The 16,760-nt window shown below is 38.1% G+C and overlaps 1 protein-coding gene across 7 annotated transcripts in view; it reads right to left on the bottom strand.

The window, feature by feature from the left end:
• NEK7 (NIMA related kinase 7) overlaps positions 1-16,760 on the bottom strand; it is a 146,665-nt gene that overhangs the window by 31,149 nt on the left and 98,756 nt on the right. For all 7 annotated transcript variants that reach the window (XM_032624380.1, XM_032624389.1, XM_032624340.1 and 4 more), the window contains 2 exons: positions 12,938-13,046; positions 11,960-12,067 (listed from right to left, as the gene is read on the bottom strand). In XM_032624380.1, coding sequence (XP_032480271.1) covers positions 11,960-12,067; positions 12,938-13,046 — 217 coding nt within the window. The remainder of the gene's footprint in view (positions 1-11,959; positions 12,068-12,937; positions 13,047-16,760) is intronic.

The raw sequence follows: 16,760 nt of genomic DNA, 5'->3' as shown, positions 1-16,760 counted from the left end.
TTGCATTATTATTGAGTCAGATAAACACAAGCTCTGCAGCTTTGGGCCCTGTAGCCCCTTCCACTTGTAGTTTTCACAAGCAACACCAACTGTGGGCAAACTGAACGCTCTCCATTCAAGGGGGGAGGGGTACAGCTGGAATAATAAATGGCTCTGTACAGGCTCCCGGACGTGAAGCCAGTGACTGGCAGTGAGGGATGTGCAGAGAGAGGCTTCACGGAATCCACAGGGGGCGACTGAAAACAGTGAGGCTTGAAGGTTCAGAGTTTACCAAAAGCAAAAGTAATTTTAACCAATAGCTCTGGGAAACCTGCTGATACATTAGGGGTTTGATGTGAGTGTGAAAGATTGATGAAAGGGAAAAAGAAGAACAAATGCTTGCATTTTACAGAGATTAGCCCCAGCATCACACCTTAACTGCCACACAGACCCAACGCACGGCCGGCCTGAGAGCCAAGGAGGCAGAGAAGCGGGATGGTTAGGAATCCCACTAAACTAAACCTAAAACCTGAAAAGCTGCAAGGTACAGAAGAGCCTCTTAGGGAGCTGCTGGAGGTCATTACCAACAGTTACACACAGAGTTAACGCTGCGGCTTTAAACCCAGACGAGGGTTCTCCTTCATGTTACCAGCAACCAGCGTCTTTATACTAAATACACGTTTGGGTATTTCAATTATGTGTATCTTGCGTATATAATAAAATGGAAATCTGAGTATGCTACTCACCTCTCTGACCGACACATCATGTCCAAAGGCGTCATTAAGTGGGAAAGGAGAAAGTCTGCCTCCTGCACTATGATTACTGATGGGACAGACTCATCACTAAGCGCTGAGCCTGGGTGCGAGAGGCAGGTTTTGCCGCCCCCCCCCGCCCCCAACGCCTCCCCGACCTGCCCCCGCAGGGCGCCTCCGTCCTGGACGCCGACACTGAGCACAGGCTGGGCCCCTGCCCATGAAGGGTCCATCCTCGCCCGTCTCTACTGGGCACAGAGCCGCAAAGTTTAAGTGCCCAGGAAAATGCGAAATGCGTTTAAATGCAGTGAGACGTTCTCCACATTTCAAACTTAATGAATACATGATTATTTCCTAAAGAACCTTTTTTTCTAAAATTCATGACAGCTGTGTGTATTAGTGCTGTTGCCTCAAGAATGTGGTGACTTCTTAACAACTGTACAAGACAAGGGGGCGGTGCAGAGTGACATGATTAGACACTACAACGACCACGCAAATTACTGTGCGTTGAGGAGCCTCAGACGGCGGGACGCATGATTCCACTAGTCTTTCCAGAATGCGTGGCTGGAGGTAAAACGGGAATATATTTCACTGCCGCAGATACTTATGTCATTTTAACCTCCTGACAGGAGTAAAAGTGAGTAAGAAACGGATGATGGCATTATAAAACACAGAAAGTCTGATACTAGAGGAAAAGTGTTAACAACTGAAAATGCTATCTGACCCTTCTTTATAACAAGACAGTCACTCAAATATTTTTTAAAAATCCATTACGTTAATTGACTTATTCTAGCTATATGAGAAAAGTTTTACATGGGAAGTACTCTATTAACAATAAATACATCCTAAAATGTATCCTTAACAAAATGAAGACTGATTTTCGCAAGTTCTACAATATGTTTAAGAAAGCCAAAAACTTCTGTTAACATGCTATTATAGAATAAACTAATAACTTTCAATTCATCAGAGTAAGTTACATACAGAATTTTTTCAATAGTTTATAAACATTTAGCAATTTCTGCAAAGACTTGAATGAGAAAAAATAATAGAACCACTGAAGCATCTTTTTATGTGGTTAGATTTGGGTTGCTATTTTTTTGTCTTGTTTTAAGTAAGGGAGGAAAGGAAAAATCAGTCAAAGGTCAGGAAATCTGTTTCACATGTTACCTTTGCCACCAACTAACTAGGACCACTTAACTTCTCTTTTTATTACTTTCCTCATCTGTAAGGTGCAGTGATGAAGAAGATGAGATCATTTCTGAGATCCCTTTGCTCTCAAACTCTCCAGCACTCATAAAAACCCTGCAAACACCCATACAGAAAGTGAAGTGGAAAAGAGTAATATATTCCTGTTTTAAACTATTACCTAGGACAGTTGACTGAAATGTTTTACGTCAGAGGGTAGAAACAAGCAAATTCAGTTTAGAAATGTTGCTTCTTTCTCTCAGAACAAACTGCAGAAAAGAAAGCTTTGAACATTCCTTGTTGGGAGAACTGAAAGGACACAATTCATCTTAAACCTCAATTCGATTAAAACACACACACACACACACACACACACAACTTCAGGGAATAGGAATTAATTTTCATTTTTTCCTTCATACTCTTAAGCCAGCCCAGAAATTGTGTTGGCAGACTCCATGGAGGCCAAATTTACTTAATTGTAAGGAGTATTATCTGAGGTCAGTACAGAATGGCTGAGTGGTAGATCAATATTTCTTCTACAAAAGACATTTGTTAAATAAATTTTTCATCTTTCAAGTGTAACTGATAACATTTAAAAACCCAGAAAGTTTTCTAGTTACTGTTTCTCTGCTCCAGGCACTGTGTTAAATGGATCACATGTGTTACCTTGCTGAGCTTTTTAACACTGTTTATCAGGGTCCACACTGTTCTAGGTGCTGGGGAGACAGAAGTAAACAGGCTGAATCCTTGTCTTCATGGGGCTCACTGGCTAGTGAAATGGGGGCTATTATGAGGTAGTTTATGAATTATTTTACTTTATTTATTTTATTTTTGGCCGCATTGGGTCTCCGTTGCTGCGCACGGGCTTTCTCTAGTTGCGGTGTGCGGGGGCTACTCTTCGCAGCGGTGCACGGGCTTCTCATTGCGGTGGCTTCTCTTGTTGCGGAGCACAGGCTCTAGGCACACGGGCTTCAGTAGTTGTGGCACGAGGGCTCAGTAGTTGTGGCTCGCGGGCTCTACAGTGCAGGCTCGGTAGTTGCGGCGCACGGGCTTAGCTGCTCCGCGGCATGTGGGATCTTCCCGGACCAGGGCTCGAACCCGTGTCCCCTGCATTGGCAGGTGTATTCTTAACCACTGCGCCATCAGGGGAGTCCCCAAGAGGTAGTTTAATGAGATGTTACTACTATTATTCTTGTTGTAGAGAGGACGCAAAAGGAAGTCAGGTAATTTGCCAAAGATCACAAAGCTAGTAAGGTGTGGATGTAGAATTCAAGCCAGGTCATTCTGTCCCTTGCATTTAAACAGTTATTTCATTAAAATTGACGACTGTGAAATAAGACTGGGAAAAAAAAGTCTGTATCTTTCCAAATTAATCAGCGGAGAACTCTTCTACAAGTCTCAGCATGTATACACCAAAGGCCAGGAGTGAGGAGGGTCAGGGTTCAGTGCTTCTCTGCAGCTACTCTGCTTCAAATAGATACTTTTTATGGTAGCTGAGAGGTAAACATGCACAGTTTACAATTAGATAACAGCTTCTTCCCAGCCTGATTATTTAAGTCAAGAAAGGACTGCAAGTTAAAAATAAATCAGTGAAAGTAGTCTTTAATACTGACCAGGCATATGCTGCCTTTAAGGCTCCAAACCACGCTGAACTATGATGGGGTACACACCAAGGAAAGACCCACAGAGAGGTGCTAGGGAAGGTGTGGGAAGGACAAGCACGTGACCACAGGTGGCACTTGGCACCAAAAATGAAACTGCTTTAATGCCTGGTTCAAGAACACTAATTTTCCGAGTTGTAATCAGAGGATATATCACACTTGGAAATAGTGTGGGGAGCATGAATTGTACACTCAAGAGACCCCAGTGTGAAAATTCTGATGCTGGTGGAAGGACGGCCATGCGTTTACTCAGCTGGCAACATTACAAAATCAGAGAACCATTGTCTCATTTTGAAAGGGAAAGAGGAGTTCAAGCAACCTTGTAACGCAAACAACGACAACCACAACACAATTTCCCCCCAAGAGGTTTCAAGTATTTGTCCAGCACAAGGACCAGTATCAGAGCCCCCTAGCCAGCTCTTTGTAAAAATCTATTCCATCCTCAGGAGGTACAACAAGCATATATAATAACTAAATCACACACGTACATGCAAAAAGGAAACTATCTTTGCTCTTCCGGGAGACATTAAGAAAGCAAGTAAAATGCCATATTAGAACATGATTAAGCCGTTTTTTGTTTTTTTTTTTTTCTCCTTTTCACTAGAGCAAGCCATCAGGAAACACTTCATTGTAAATAATAAATGCAACTTTGATGCAAATAGATTTGCTTGAATAGCAGATAACTACCCTTAATTACTTACATATACCTTTGGTGTACATAATGTGGTTATATCTTATGGCAGTTTAATTTTTCTAATTAAGTTTTGTTAAAATTGCTTTCTATTTCTGTCCATGAGGAGGCAAGGCACTCAAAAGCAAGACTGGCACAAAGGAGAGACGACCCTTGAGGATTAAACAAGCTTTTGTAAATAATTAAAAAAAAAAAAAGAACTGTTAATAAACTAATAGTAATGATAGAAAAGGACTTGCCTGCAAAACTTACATGAATGCAAGTGTGGTATTTTCTCCCTTGAAAAGTAAACACATATCACTGATGAAAGTCTATAATTAAAAATGGGAAATTTTAACGTTAAGACATCTGTCTAAAAAAGAAAGTGCTTAATTTCAGTACTGTGAACTTCCATTAAAACCTCTGACTTTTAAACCACGTCACCTTACCGGGCTTTAGAGGAGGACACCAAAGACTCTCCAGCCGTCAGGCCGACTAATCCGGGGAGGCGGGCAGCACTTTGGCACCTGGTGTTACGCCGCGAACGTCACATCACACGGCAAAGGGACCTGAAGCTAGGGAGACTACCCTGGCCTGTCCGTGACATTTGCAAGGGCAGGGGCAGGGGAGATTCCAAGTGTGAGAGGGTCTCCACCTGCCACTGCGGGACTTGAAGATGGAGGAAGGAGGGAGAAGCCAATGAGGGCAGCTGCAGAAGGTGAGGCAGCCTCGGGAGGACACAGGAAGGAAAAAGGGGCCTGGGTCTGGCAACACCGAAGACCTGGATTCTGCCAACAACCCGGATAAGTCACCCCTCGAAGCTCCAGAAAAAAATGCAATTCTGCAGGCACCCTGATGTTAGCCGGGTGAGAGCCATGTTGGAATTCTGACCTACAGAACTGCAAAAATAATAAATCTGTTGTTTTAAGCCACTGCATTTGTGGGAATTTGTTACGGCACCAATAGGAAAGAAATACAAATGCACTGACGATTCATTCACGCGTCACGTGGGCCAATTCCATGTGCCGAGCCAGCCACAGGCCAAGAACCCCACAGGAAATGCTTGTGGTCTAAAGCATCCTCGACCTCTACGAGTTCACTGGACAGTCTGGGGATGGGATGAGGTACATTCTTTGAGGGTTTTTTTTTGGAGGGGGGTAGAAGCCAATACATTTACCATAAGAAGAATAAAATAATAAAATGGTGATCTTTTATCATTTAAAAGAGCTCTGGTTGTTCACTAACTGATAAGGACCCTAAACCAGGTAATCACAGCCACTTTAAAGATTTGAATTAGAGATGCAGAAGAGAAAGCAGTTCATGTGCTATACAGCACTCAGTCCACAGCTGGTGTTTGAAGTTTGGTGAGTAATAATTATTATTATAAATGTTTTAAATTGGCCAAAATAAGGTCCCTATCACAAGTACATCCAGGAGGGAAAATTACAGATTTATTGATCAAGAGAAGACTCACCAAGGACCAATACTCTAGCACACCTCATGAATCATTCTGGATTTAAAAATAATCTCTCTGCTCAGAATCTCCTAATTCAGAATGATGGACACTCCCTAAGGCTATCCATGGCTCCCTCTTCCTCCTCCCCCCCACCACCCCGGGGCACACAATCCCATCAAGAGAGCTAATTACCCTTCAGGTGCAATAGCTACAAGTATGTCACAAAAATAAACAAGGAGAGAAGGAGTGCAAACCACATAAACAAATGAACGAGGTATGTTTCCTTCATCTCATGGACAATGAAGGGGGACAGCGTTCACCTTCACTGTTTTCGGTTCTCCTCTTCCTGAACACCTGCGAGAATTATTCATCCACTCCTTTAAGATGGATGTGGCCATGAGACTTGTTGTAGCCAATAAAATACGAATGGGAATTAATGTGTTACACTCAAGTAGAAAGACTTAACTAAGAGCCAGTAAGTGATTCTCCAGGATCTCTTCGTCTCACGAAGATCACACAAGGCTGAAGCCCCCTGAAATGCCAAGTGACCACCTGGAGGGAGGGCGGCCACCGGGACCCACACGGGGACCCACAGCTGACTCCGGGTGACCAGAGAAATAATACGCTTCAGTGCTAAGCAACTAAATGCTGTTATTGTTTCTTCCTGCGGCATAATCTAACCTATACTTACTGATATATTTAGTTAAATCCATCCTTTAATGTGTAGCCTGTCTCTAATTCATTTGATCAGTATGCACTGAGCATCTACTATGTGCAATGCCCTCTCCTACACATCTGAGATACATCAGAGAACCAAAAAGATGAAGAACCGGGTCCTCATGAAGCTTCCACATGGCTGAGGCAGAAAGACAGAAAGCACTAAGCGTAATAAGTGAGTAACACAGCATATTCGAAGATACAAAGTCCTACCGGAAAAACAGAAAAATGAAAATAGGATAAAGGATCAGGAACCGTAGGGATGGTGTGTGTGGGGGTCAGGTTCAGTATTAAACACAGAGAGCTCGGTAATCCCCACCCTAGCCCCACACAACATGAAGGCACAGAGGAGAAAATGTGCTTTAAAAGTGCCTGCAAATAATAAATGCTGTGCGCATATTCACTGCTACGTTTGCTTTTGATATTTAGTAGCCGTGGACGATTCCTCTGGGTCATTATCACAGGAAATTAGGGCAGTTTGATATGGTTTGACTAACAATCATATATTTGGATTATTTTTAAATAATCCAAGGTGACATGAGAAAAATTACACCTTGACTGCCATGTTCCTACTTCACAGGTTTTGAAGTTTTAGTTTTCAGTCTGGAAGAGCCGCTTCCTTAGAAACATCAGCCCCAGTTGCTGGTAGACAGAATGGTTGTAAGAAAGACTTCCGTCCCGTTTACTTCTGAGTCTTGGGCATGCAGAACAGTCAAGTGCAGGATGGGGGCAAATTGCACTTTCACCTGCAGGCCCCTCAGCTATGTGCACAGCGGGATAAGGTAACCCCGATGGAGGGAAGTAACAACAAGTCAGAAAACAGTGGCAGAGTCAGGGAAAATGCCACAAGGTCCGGATACAGCAAAAACATACAGTGCCGGGTGGGAGAGGGACCGCAGACTGGGGAAGCTCGCCTCACTGGTTTCCAGGTGCAAGGCCCGTTCGCCTCCTATGCCTCAGTCTCTTGGGCTCTAGAAGGGGAACAGTTTGCATCCATGGCTCACGTCCTCCTGCGCGGACCTCAGGGAGCTGAACGGCTGCAAACTGTACGGGACAATCAGGCACATTACTCCCCACCTCCAGGAGCACAGGCAACTCTGTAAATGACTGCACTACGTCTGACCAACCAAACTGGCCAGAGAGCAGGACAGCAGAAGGTCTACAAGGAGAAGGCAGAAAAATGGGAATCTGTCTTTAAGTAAATGGAACAGCATGAAAATACTGTAAACACAGACTAGTGTTTTCCCAGTTGCAGGTTATCACCCATTAATGAGTTGGGAAATCAATTTTAGTTGATTTAGCACCTGTGTCTTTGAATGAATCAGTTCAGGTATTTCAACAGAATAAATAAATTTCACGTGACTTCCCTCTCCTCTTCTCCCCACACCACTGTCATGTTACATAAGCAACTTCACGTTCATACAGCAACTTGCAGTGTTCAGAAAACATGTTTGCGTTCATTTTATCATTAGGTTAGGGGTTGCTTGACATAGGATGGTTATTACCCACATTTCCATTTTTAGAAACCAGGAAACTGAACCTGGGAAAAGTGAATGAAGGGCTTGTTCAGGGTCCTACAGAAGAATGGGCAGGTAAATCCAGGTGTCCTCTGTTCTGTCTCACGTTCAGAACAAGGCAAGAGGAAAAGCACGGCGGACATCATGAGGTAGGTGGGTAGCCAAAGACAGGAGTGGGCCAGCGGACACCGACCTAGAGGACCCCAAACATGAAGCCAAGGACTTCTCACGATATTCTTTAGGCCACAGGGAACGGTCAAAGATTTGGAGGAAGTAACATGATCAGATAATGTCTCTGGGGAAGGAATATTACAAACAAGGGAGGATACTTTCCTAGTCCAAACATGAAGTTGTTGTGGATTAAGGAGGACAGGACAGAAAGTGGAGAGACTGGGAGACACTGTGTGTGGTGGAAGCAGAAGAAACACTAAAGGCCTCTGAGATTTTTTTTTTTCAGTTTTGAAGAACTGAACGTGGTCTGAACATCCAGCAACATCAGATTTAGTATCTGTAATTTTAACCCTGAATATAAGGAATTATTATTATTCTATGTTGACATACTCCTTAGTTAAAAAACTGGTTGTGAAAACTGACTGGAAACATGGCCACCTACGCAACTTCATTTCCTACAGAAAATGTGAGAGAACCAGAGATTTTATTGCATGTCGATATGTTACCATGTAATTAAATGATACAAATAAGAGATAGAGGGCTTCCCTGGTGGCGCAGTGGTTGAGAGTCCGCCTGCCGATGCAGGGGACACGGGTTCGTGCCCCGGTCTGGGAAGATCCCACATGCCACGGAGCGGCTGGGCCCGTGAGCCATGGCCGCTGAGCCTGCGTGTTCGGAGCCTGTGCTCCGCAACGGGAGAGGCCACAACAGTGAGAGGCCTGCATACTGCAAAAAAAAAAAAAAGAGAAACTGAAGAGACAACTGAAAAATTCAAGGACTTGACAATCTCTTAAGGATTGTTAAATACAAAAAATTTGGAAGTGTGTTCCTTACTAATGATTGAATAAAAATAAGTGAAAAATCTTTGATTTTTGAAAAAAATGTATTTTGAAATAAACAAAGTATAAATCTGTTACTACAACAAGATATTTCTAAAATCCTAGGTATTTTTGCCTTTTTGAATTAAATTCCTGAAAAAAATCTCCTTTACAAAATTAAACAAAATTTGGCATCAGAACAGACTTCATTCAAAGTAATCTTATTCGGATTTTCCTTTATGAACGATATACAGGTCTCATTCATTTGTAGTTTCACTAATATTTAAACCTGCACTGTGAATAAATAAATCATGCCCTACAGATTTAATCCTCAGCAAAGTCAGAAAAAAAATCAACATACTGTAAAACATACAGTTTATCATATTTTCTGTGAGCAAAATAAATTTGTATAGGTGGCCACATTTCCAAGTACTTTTTGGAAAAATAAAAGCAATCTTTTATTTTTTATTATATTATAATTTATATATTATAAATTTCCAGTGTACAATACAGTGTTTCAATATTTTTACAGATTATACTCCATTTAAAGTTATTACAAAATAATGGCTAAATTTTCCTATGCTGCACTATATATCCTTATTGTTTATTTTAAAAGCAATCTTTTAAATTTGCTCTTAAAAATAAAAATATATGTCAGTAACACAGGAGGGCAATAATTCTTTAAAAGCAAAAATTAGGGTCAACTTGTCAACAAACAAATCTATGTCACAATTTCTGTCCTTGTTATTTTATACATATTCTTTGTTAGCAAAGAGTTTTCCTGATCCTCCTACATAGGATTTTTATTGGGTCCAAATACCATGGTAGGCTAGAGTTCAAACTTTAATTCTTGATGTTCAACGTACTTTGCTTAGTGAACTTCAGTTTCAAACCATCAAAATCTTTACTTCACAGAGAAGATAGGCAGGAATAAAGCATGTTTTCTTATGTTAAGAATATTTTTCTCCAAATAACATGGAAAACAAAAATACTTGTGAAACAAATTATTTTTCTATTGATTCATTCATCAAACAAACCAGTCTTATTGCTACTTCCTCACTGTCTGTACTTCAGGTGTGTCTCAGAATGTTTTATAATTATGGGCATCCCCATTTATATGTGTGTGTGTCCATACACACACACACACACACACACACACACACACACAAACTACATGATCCTAAGTGAATTGATTTAGATAAAAACTGATGTTAGAAATTCTTAATGAATTATTAAATCTATTAAATTTTTACTCTCTATATCATATAATAACACATCACCTAAATCTAAGACATGCATACACGTTTGTAAACCCCACTGAGGACTTTTGTAAGAGGCAGTGACAGGCAAGCTAAAGAAGCCCATTTCCTAAACTGTTAAGATTTGGTTTTCACACAGTATGCTGGATACTTAGGGTCAGGCAACTACGGCATGATCAGAGCGACAGCCTGCAAAGCAGCAATTACACAATACATATATGTGTGCAGGAGCATGGATACGTGCAGTTGTGCCTGTGTGCATGTATGTGTGTGCATGTGTAACTGTAACCTAGCGTTTCTAAGTAGATTAACAACAGAGTGCTGTTAGGATATTCCGTTCAGATGAGTAACAGTGAACACGTTATCTTCCCTAACGATCAGTGGCACTGGCTTGGAACAATCTAAAGTTTTCTTCACAGAAATCCTCTACTATTTGCATTGTCAGAGTTGGAACTTCCAAATAAAACTTTATTAAAGTGCTCTGCAAATTTATGCATTTCTTATGGAACTTCATATCAAATTTTCCTATCCTGAAAAAATTGTAATGTTCTGCAAGAATAAATGTAAAGTGAAAGAGAAAACTAAAACATTGTTACTCGGCATCAGTTGAAATTTTATTTTCTTAAAGTACTGGACAAAACTGAAACTCTGTGTAAAGGGTAAAGTATTATCTTCCCACCACTTCTTAATCTAGGACCCAATATCTTGTCATTCAGCAAATACTGATCAGGTGCCTACTTATGTGCCACACACTATCCTATATACAGAAGAATTAAATGACAGGTTCAAGGCCACACAGGACCTTTATGTCAAAGCCATTTAAAAATGTCCAGTCAACTAATTCAGATGCTCGTTTCACAACATCATTATTTAGTGTAACTCACTTATTCCTCATCAAGCCATTTAAAATTGTTTTATTTCTCATTTAAAAACAATAATTTTATCCAAAAAAATCAATTGTTTTCAATGATTTCATCTTTCACCAAAGATGGGGCATCATTAAATTAAAGCCAACTTATTTTTATCTTAATCCTTGTTTTATTTTGGCTGTTACCATTTTGATAAAGTCATATTACAAGGGGACAATATGATTTGAAGAGTCTCAGGAGAAGCTCTATCACTCCCTTTAAGTTATTCAATTTAAAAATTATTTCTTCCTAGTAATTATTGTTTCTAAACTGGACAACCTTCTTTCCATTAATATAATGTTGTAATAGCTACATTCAGTTCTATTTTAGGTACAAAGGACACTCGTATATGATCAGCTCTAGAATGAATAAATTACAAGCATCTTCTACTTTATAACTTGGAATATCTTCCTCCTTAGCCACAGATCATCTCTAGGTCCCCCCTCTACAGCAATCACAACCATGTATGTTACTTTAATAAATAAACATTTACAAACAACTGTAGTATTTTTAAATGGTCAGGTGAGGTCCTTTTTCAAGATATGGTTTATTCTTCATATTAATATTATTAATGTAAAAGAAAAGGAAGGATCCATGGCAATGGTTAAAACTAGATTTGTTCATTGGCATTTTCTTTTACTAAATGCCTGCCTGAGGGTCAAACTAACGGAAGTATCCAACTGTCACATGAATGGACACATTATACCTGACAGGTTTCAGCTCAGGACCTGATGATTTTTAAAATAGTTTTATTTAGACTATAAAAGCTAGCATGTAATCTGTACATCCCTTACATTTTTAACCATATGGGCGGGGTGGGGGGAAGGGGGGTAGATAACCGGATGAAATTATACTGTGTCTCTTACCTAAAGAATGTGCAGCTGTGGTTTTGGAGCTAAAAAACCGACCAAGCCCAAGATCTCCAAGTTTGACGACCCCAGTGGCTGTAATGAACACATTAGCTGGTTTTATATCTGTGAATAAATGAAGGGATCAGGTGAAAGATGATGTCAGTTTAGGTATATTCAAGGGATTAAAAAACACTTCTCATTGTTGAATTTTAAATATATCTCAAAAATGAAAGTCAGTTTGAATTTTTAACCAATTATTTTGAGTAATTTTCATATAGCCTAATATTTCTGAGTCTCAGTCCCATGACAGACAGATAATCATCAATGCAGGATGATCACTATTCATTTTCATTTAAAATGTATTTTGTTTTCCATTTTCAAATAAACTTCTGTGACATTCAAAGCACAAAATAAATCTGTGCCCTTCTTGTATCAATTTCAAATAGAATATCCACTAAAGAGCAATTTATTGACATGTTTACACAAAATATAAAATCATAACTCTGACACAGGTAATTATTTACTTAGATGACCTCAGAAATTTTAATTGCTTAAGTAAATTGTACTGAAATTGTTCAAACCCCCAAATCAAGGGATTAATGCCTTAGTGATGTAACCTTCATACATTCCACCCAACCATTTGACTGATAACTATAAATATATTAACAGTGAATGCTGAACATTAAAAATCTAAATAGCTGTAATGTATAGTTCATTAAAAAAACAACAAAAAAAAAACTCTTCCTTATGCATGTTCAACTGCTTTCCTGCATCTAATTTTTTTTCTTTTACCAACATAATCAGTAAAAAAAAAAAAAAAAAAAAAGTCAAACAGAAAAATAACTACTTCTTATTTAAAAAAAAAACCAAGTAGTCTTCACTTAAAGGCTTATCATTCTAGTAAAATCAAAACTTGGAAATAAATTACCTGGGAAAGCCTGATACTGTGCATCGTTGACACCAACACTAAAAGTTACTCATGACTGAACTCACCCCGGTGCATGACTCGTCGAGAATGCATGTGCTCCAGTGCACTGCACAGCTGCACGAAGTACTTCCAAACAGTCCTTTCAGGAATTAGCCTCTTTTGTTTCTTAAAATGCTGTTTAAAAAATTTTAAATAAGATTTTAAAAACAGAAATTATCTTCAGACTAGATTCTGACTTCAGTCAGAAAAACACCTACTTTTATCTACCTATTACCAGCTAAAAAACATGATTCTCCATAGTGAAAGGATACCAAGATTTTTACCGGACACAATGGCTTAAATGTCTCCCTATTGTATCTAAGGTCAGCACAAGCCATATCATGCTACGTCTTTGTGGTGTCCATCTATTTCAAAAAATTAACATCCACATAAAGTAATTTCTTATCCTAAAAGGAGGATGTCAGATTTTATTTTAAGAATAGCCGGAATAAAAGAGTCTAAGAGACATGGAGGTGATTATGTTCATTACAAGACAGTCCTTCTCTTGACAGAAGGTAGTGAAGTAGAATTCCTTTAAATATTGAACCATCCTTGGTGATTTGAAATATCACTTAATTTATTAAAACTCAAATAAATAAAAGGGATTTATGTGAAAAGTTTTCATGAATATTTCCACTGCATACTCCAAGTCAAACTTGCACTTTGCTTTGAACGAATGAAACTAAATATGGGAGCAAAACATTACAGGAAGACCAGGGCAAAAAAAGCTGAGTATAAATATGCTAGCTTGGAAGGAGTGGGCCATCACACGTAAGAGGGCAATAACTAAATAACTGCAAAACCAAAGGTACATATTCATGCCCATTTTTCTACATTACCTTTGCTAGAAGAATATACTAATAATATGCTGATTCAAGAACACAGTTCGTAGCTTCATAAGATTTATAAAGATTCTTCACATAAAAATTATTTTTCAAAAAACAAAAGTGTAATTGGTTTTCTACTTAGCAAAATCTATAAATGACCAACATGAAGAAGTATTTCATTTAGACAAATTTTCAGACAATTTTAACTTTTTAAGATATACATTTATTAATAGACATCAACATTTAAATACGTGCTTTAATGCACTTTATCTGGTGACTTGACATTTTTGAAAGTTCAACTAATTTGATTTCTTTTGTTATTGAATATGGAGAATGGTACTTCAGATGATTCCAAAATAATGAGCTGTGTCAGTTCCTACCCCTGTGACCAGTTGAGGGCAGGCTGAAAGGAAAAACAATACAGGGAAACAAATCTGCCTGTATCCCTACTTCATATTTAGCAAAGGATTATATTTACTGCCTCATATGCACTCAATACACCAAAGGATAAATCTTTAAGGAAAAGCGAATCACTTTAGGTTAATCTTTATTGGAACACATACTATAGGAATGAACTTATTAGCAATTTCAATAGCTATTACATCAGTAGCAAAACAAATAACAATTAGATGACCAGGATATTAAAAAGCAAATCAGGGTTAATACTAAAGTGGTGAAAACCTCCCATATCATGTTTCAACGTTAAGTCTTATTAATTGCAGACTGTGTCAGCATCGGTTTTCATTCTATGGGGGCAATGCTGCAAAATCAGTTCTATACACATAATATTCTTTCAGATTTGGAATGACTCCAAATAAAGCCAGTCTATGTGCTTTCCCTCACTCTGGATTAGCATATCAGAAGACTGTTTGATGTCAACAGGAAGATGGGGACCAGGTTTCTTTTCATTCAAAAATAAATATACCGTATCATGTAAGTATCAGACCATGAAAGAAGAATCTTATGCTTTAATATAGATTCTGAAACCACCATAATTATAATTAACTTGACAATTTACCTTTAAAGTTCCATTTTTAAAAAATAAATCATATATAAAGGAAAGGGCAGAATGAAAAATTGCCCTCAAAATGGAAGATGTAACCAGGCCAAGATAGTCTGTTTTCATGTTTTCATATTCTTGTTTAGGATCGTTTCTTTCAATAACAAACTAAAGGTGATAACAATAAACTGGCATCAATATAACGCTACCGAGACGGAATGACTTGGCCAAATGTAACTATCTAAATTACTAACATGTTTCTGAAGAATAATTTTAGGAATTTGACTGGATCGTAAAATAAATCAAAAGCAGTTTCATTACATCATTGGTTATCTCCCAATATTTTTTATGTGTCTGTTTAAACACATGCAGCTTTTCAACCATCCTTCAGTGTAGATTTTTTTTTTTTTTTTTTTTGAGGAAACTAATACTTATGATGAGAAAAGGCTGTCTGTTCTGATGGTGGCACTGTTGGCTATCTCTTAAAAAGAGGATGAACAGAAAAAAGGCAATACAAATTTGAATTCTTTTTACTACTGGTAAAATTTATATTAGCACTACAAAGGAGGAACTTAAAAAATGCCAATATATTAAAAAAAAGAACAACCTTTTCTTAACTTATTCTAATATATACATAGCTTTTAAAAGTCAATTATCCAGTTAAATAGCATTACTGTTCAAAAATCCTATCTTTTGAAAAAAGACAGTCCCACATAAATATTCAGCTCTAGATTTGGAAAAAATCTAATACCAATACACAGAAATAAAAAATGTACATTTATTTGTCATGTGGTAAGTTTTTAATAAAGCAATAAATAATTTTTAAACATTAGTAGTAATAAAGATTTCTGTGAAAAAACTTACAGGATATGTCATTTTTACTATATTTATGTTATAAAATAGAATTTTAACTTTTTATATCTGAAAATAAAATATCTAAAAAGTCATGAAAAGACAGAAATTAGCACTCAGGTATACCTAACCACTTGGACAGAATTATTATTTAGTCTTTTTTTCAAAGGTACGTTCATCTTTTTCCTATGCAAAGCTTCAAATATTGTTTACTTTAAAAGCATATTTTTCTATCTCCATCAACATTATTCAAATATACACTGAACATTATTCACATCAAAAGAAAAGATGTAACAAAAAAGGCAGCCAGGGTACATGTAAAATGCATATACAAACATCAGGTTATATTATATTCTCATTTATGTGTAAAAAGATTACCAGCATCTCACTTAGGTGAAATTCAGCATCCCTGGTAAAACATGTGCAATGTCACTGAATGATGTGTATTAATATAAAAGAGGCTAGCTGATGCAAGCTGCTTCCATTCAAAGATTTTTGGAAAATAGTCACATCTTTTTTTTTAAATTGTCAAACATCCTCCTACAAATTAAATGCCCTAGACCAAATTACATAGTGGGCACTGCTTATCAAGTATCAGTTTTGGGGTCACTTGGTTCCTGAATCTAGACACCACTACTCCAAACAGCACATACATTTATTTCTAAGTTTTATAACTCTAGCATTCCTCCTCAGGAAATCTTGGGAAAAAAATTTAACAGTATTACCCAGCATAAACTCATCAACAGAGAAAGAACAGAAAATTATCTTGTTGGATCAAAAAAAAAAGTTAATCTCTATAGTGTATCAAAATATTTAAGCCCGTAGTTTGGTATATTAATTTTTAACAAGGAAGTTTCAGACAAAACACCCAGAACCAGAGTGCCAGCTTCACAGGTGTGCGGCCCATACATTCATGCAGGGCCCTGCACTGAGTGTAATGCTCTGTTCTGCCACCTAGAAATTCCTAGTCATTTGTCAACAAGGGGACCCACGATTGTGTGCGGGTCCTGGGAACCATATACCAAGCATCCTTTGGAAACAACATACTGCTGTAGTTAAAAACAAAACCAAAAAAACAACAAATAACAATCCTGTCAGGCAAGTCATTCTTGAAGAAAATTAGGAGAAATGGTAATTAAATAACAAGAAATAATGAAGTTATATGAGAAC

Source organism: Phocoena sinus, chromosome 1 (assembly GCF_008692025.1).
Source record: "Phocoena sinus isolate mPhoSin1 chromosome 1, mPhoSin1.pri, whole genome shotgun sequence".
Taxonomy (NCBI): domain Eukaryota; kingdom Metazoa; phylum Chordata; class Mammalia; order Artiodactyla; family Phocoenidae; genus Phocoena; species Phocoena sinus.
This window is presented reverse-complemented; position numbering and strand designations above follow the sequence as displayed.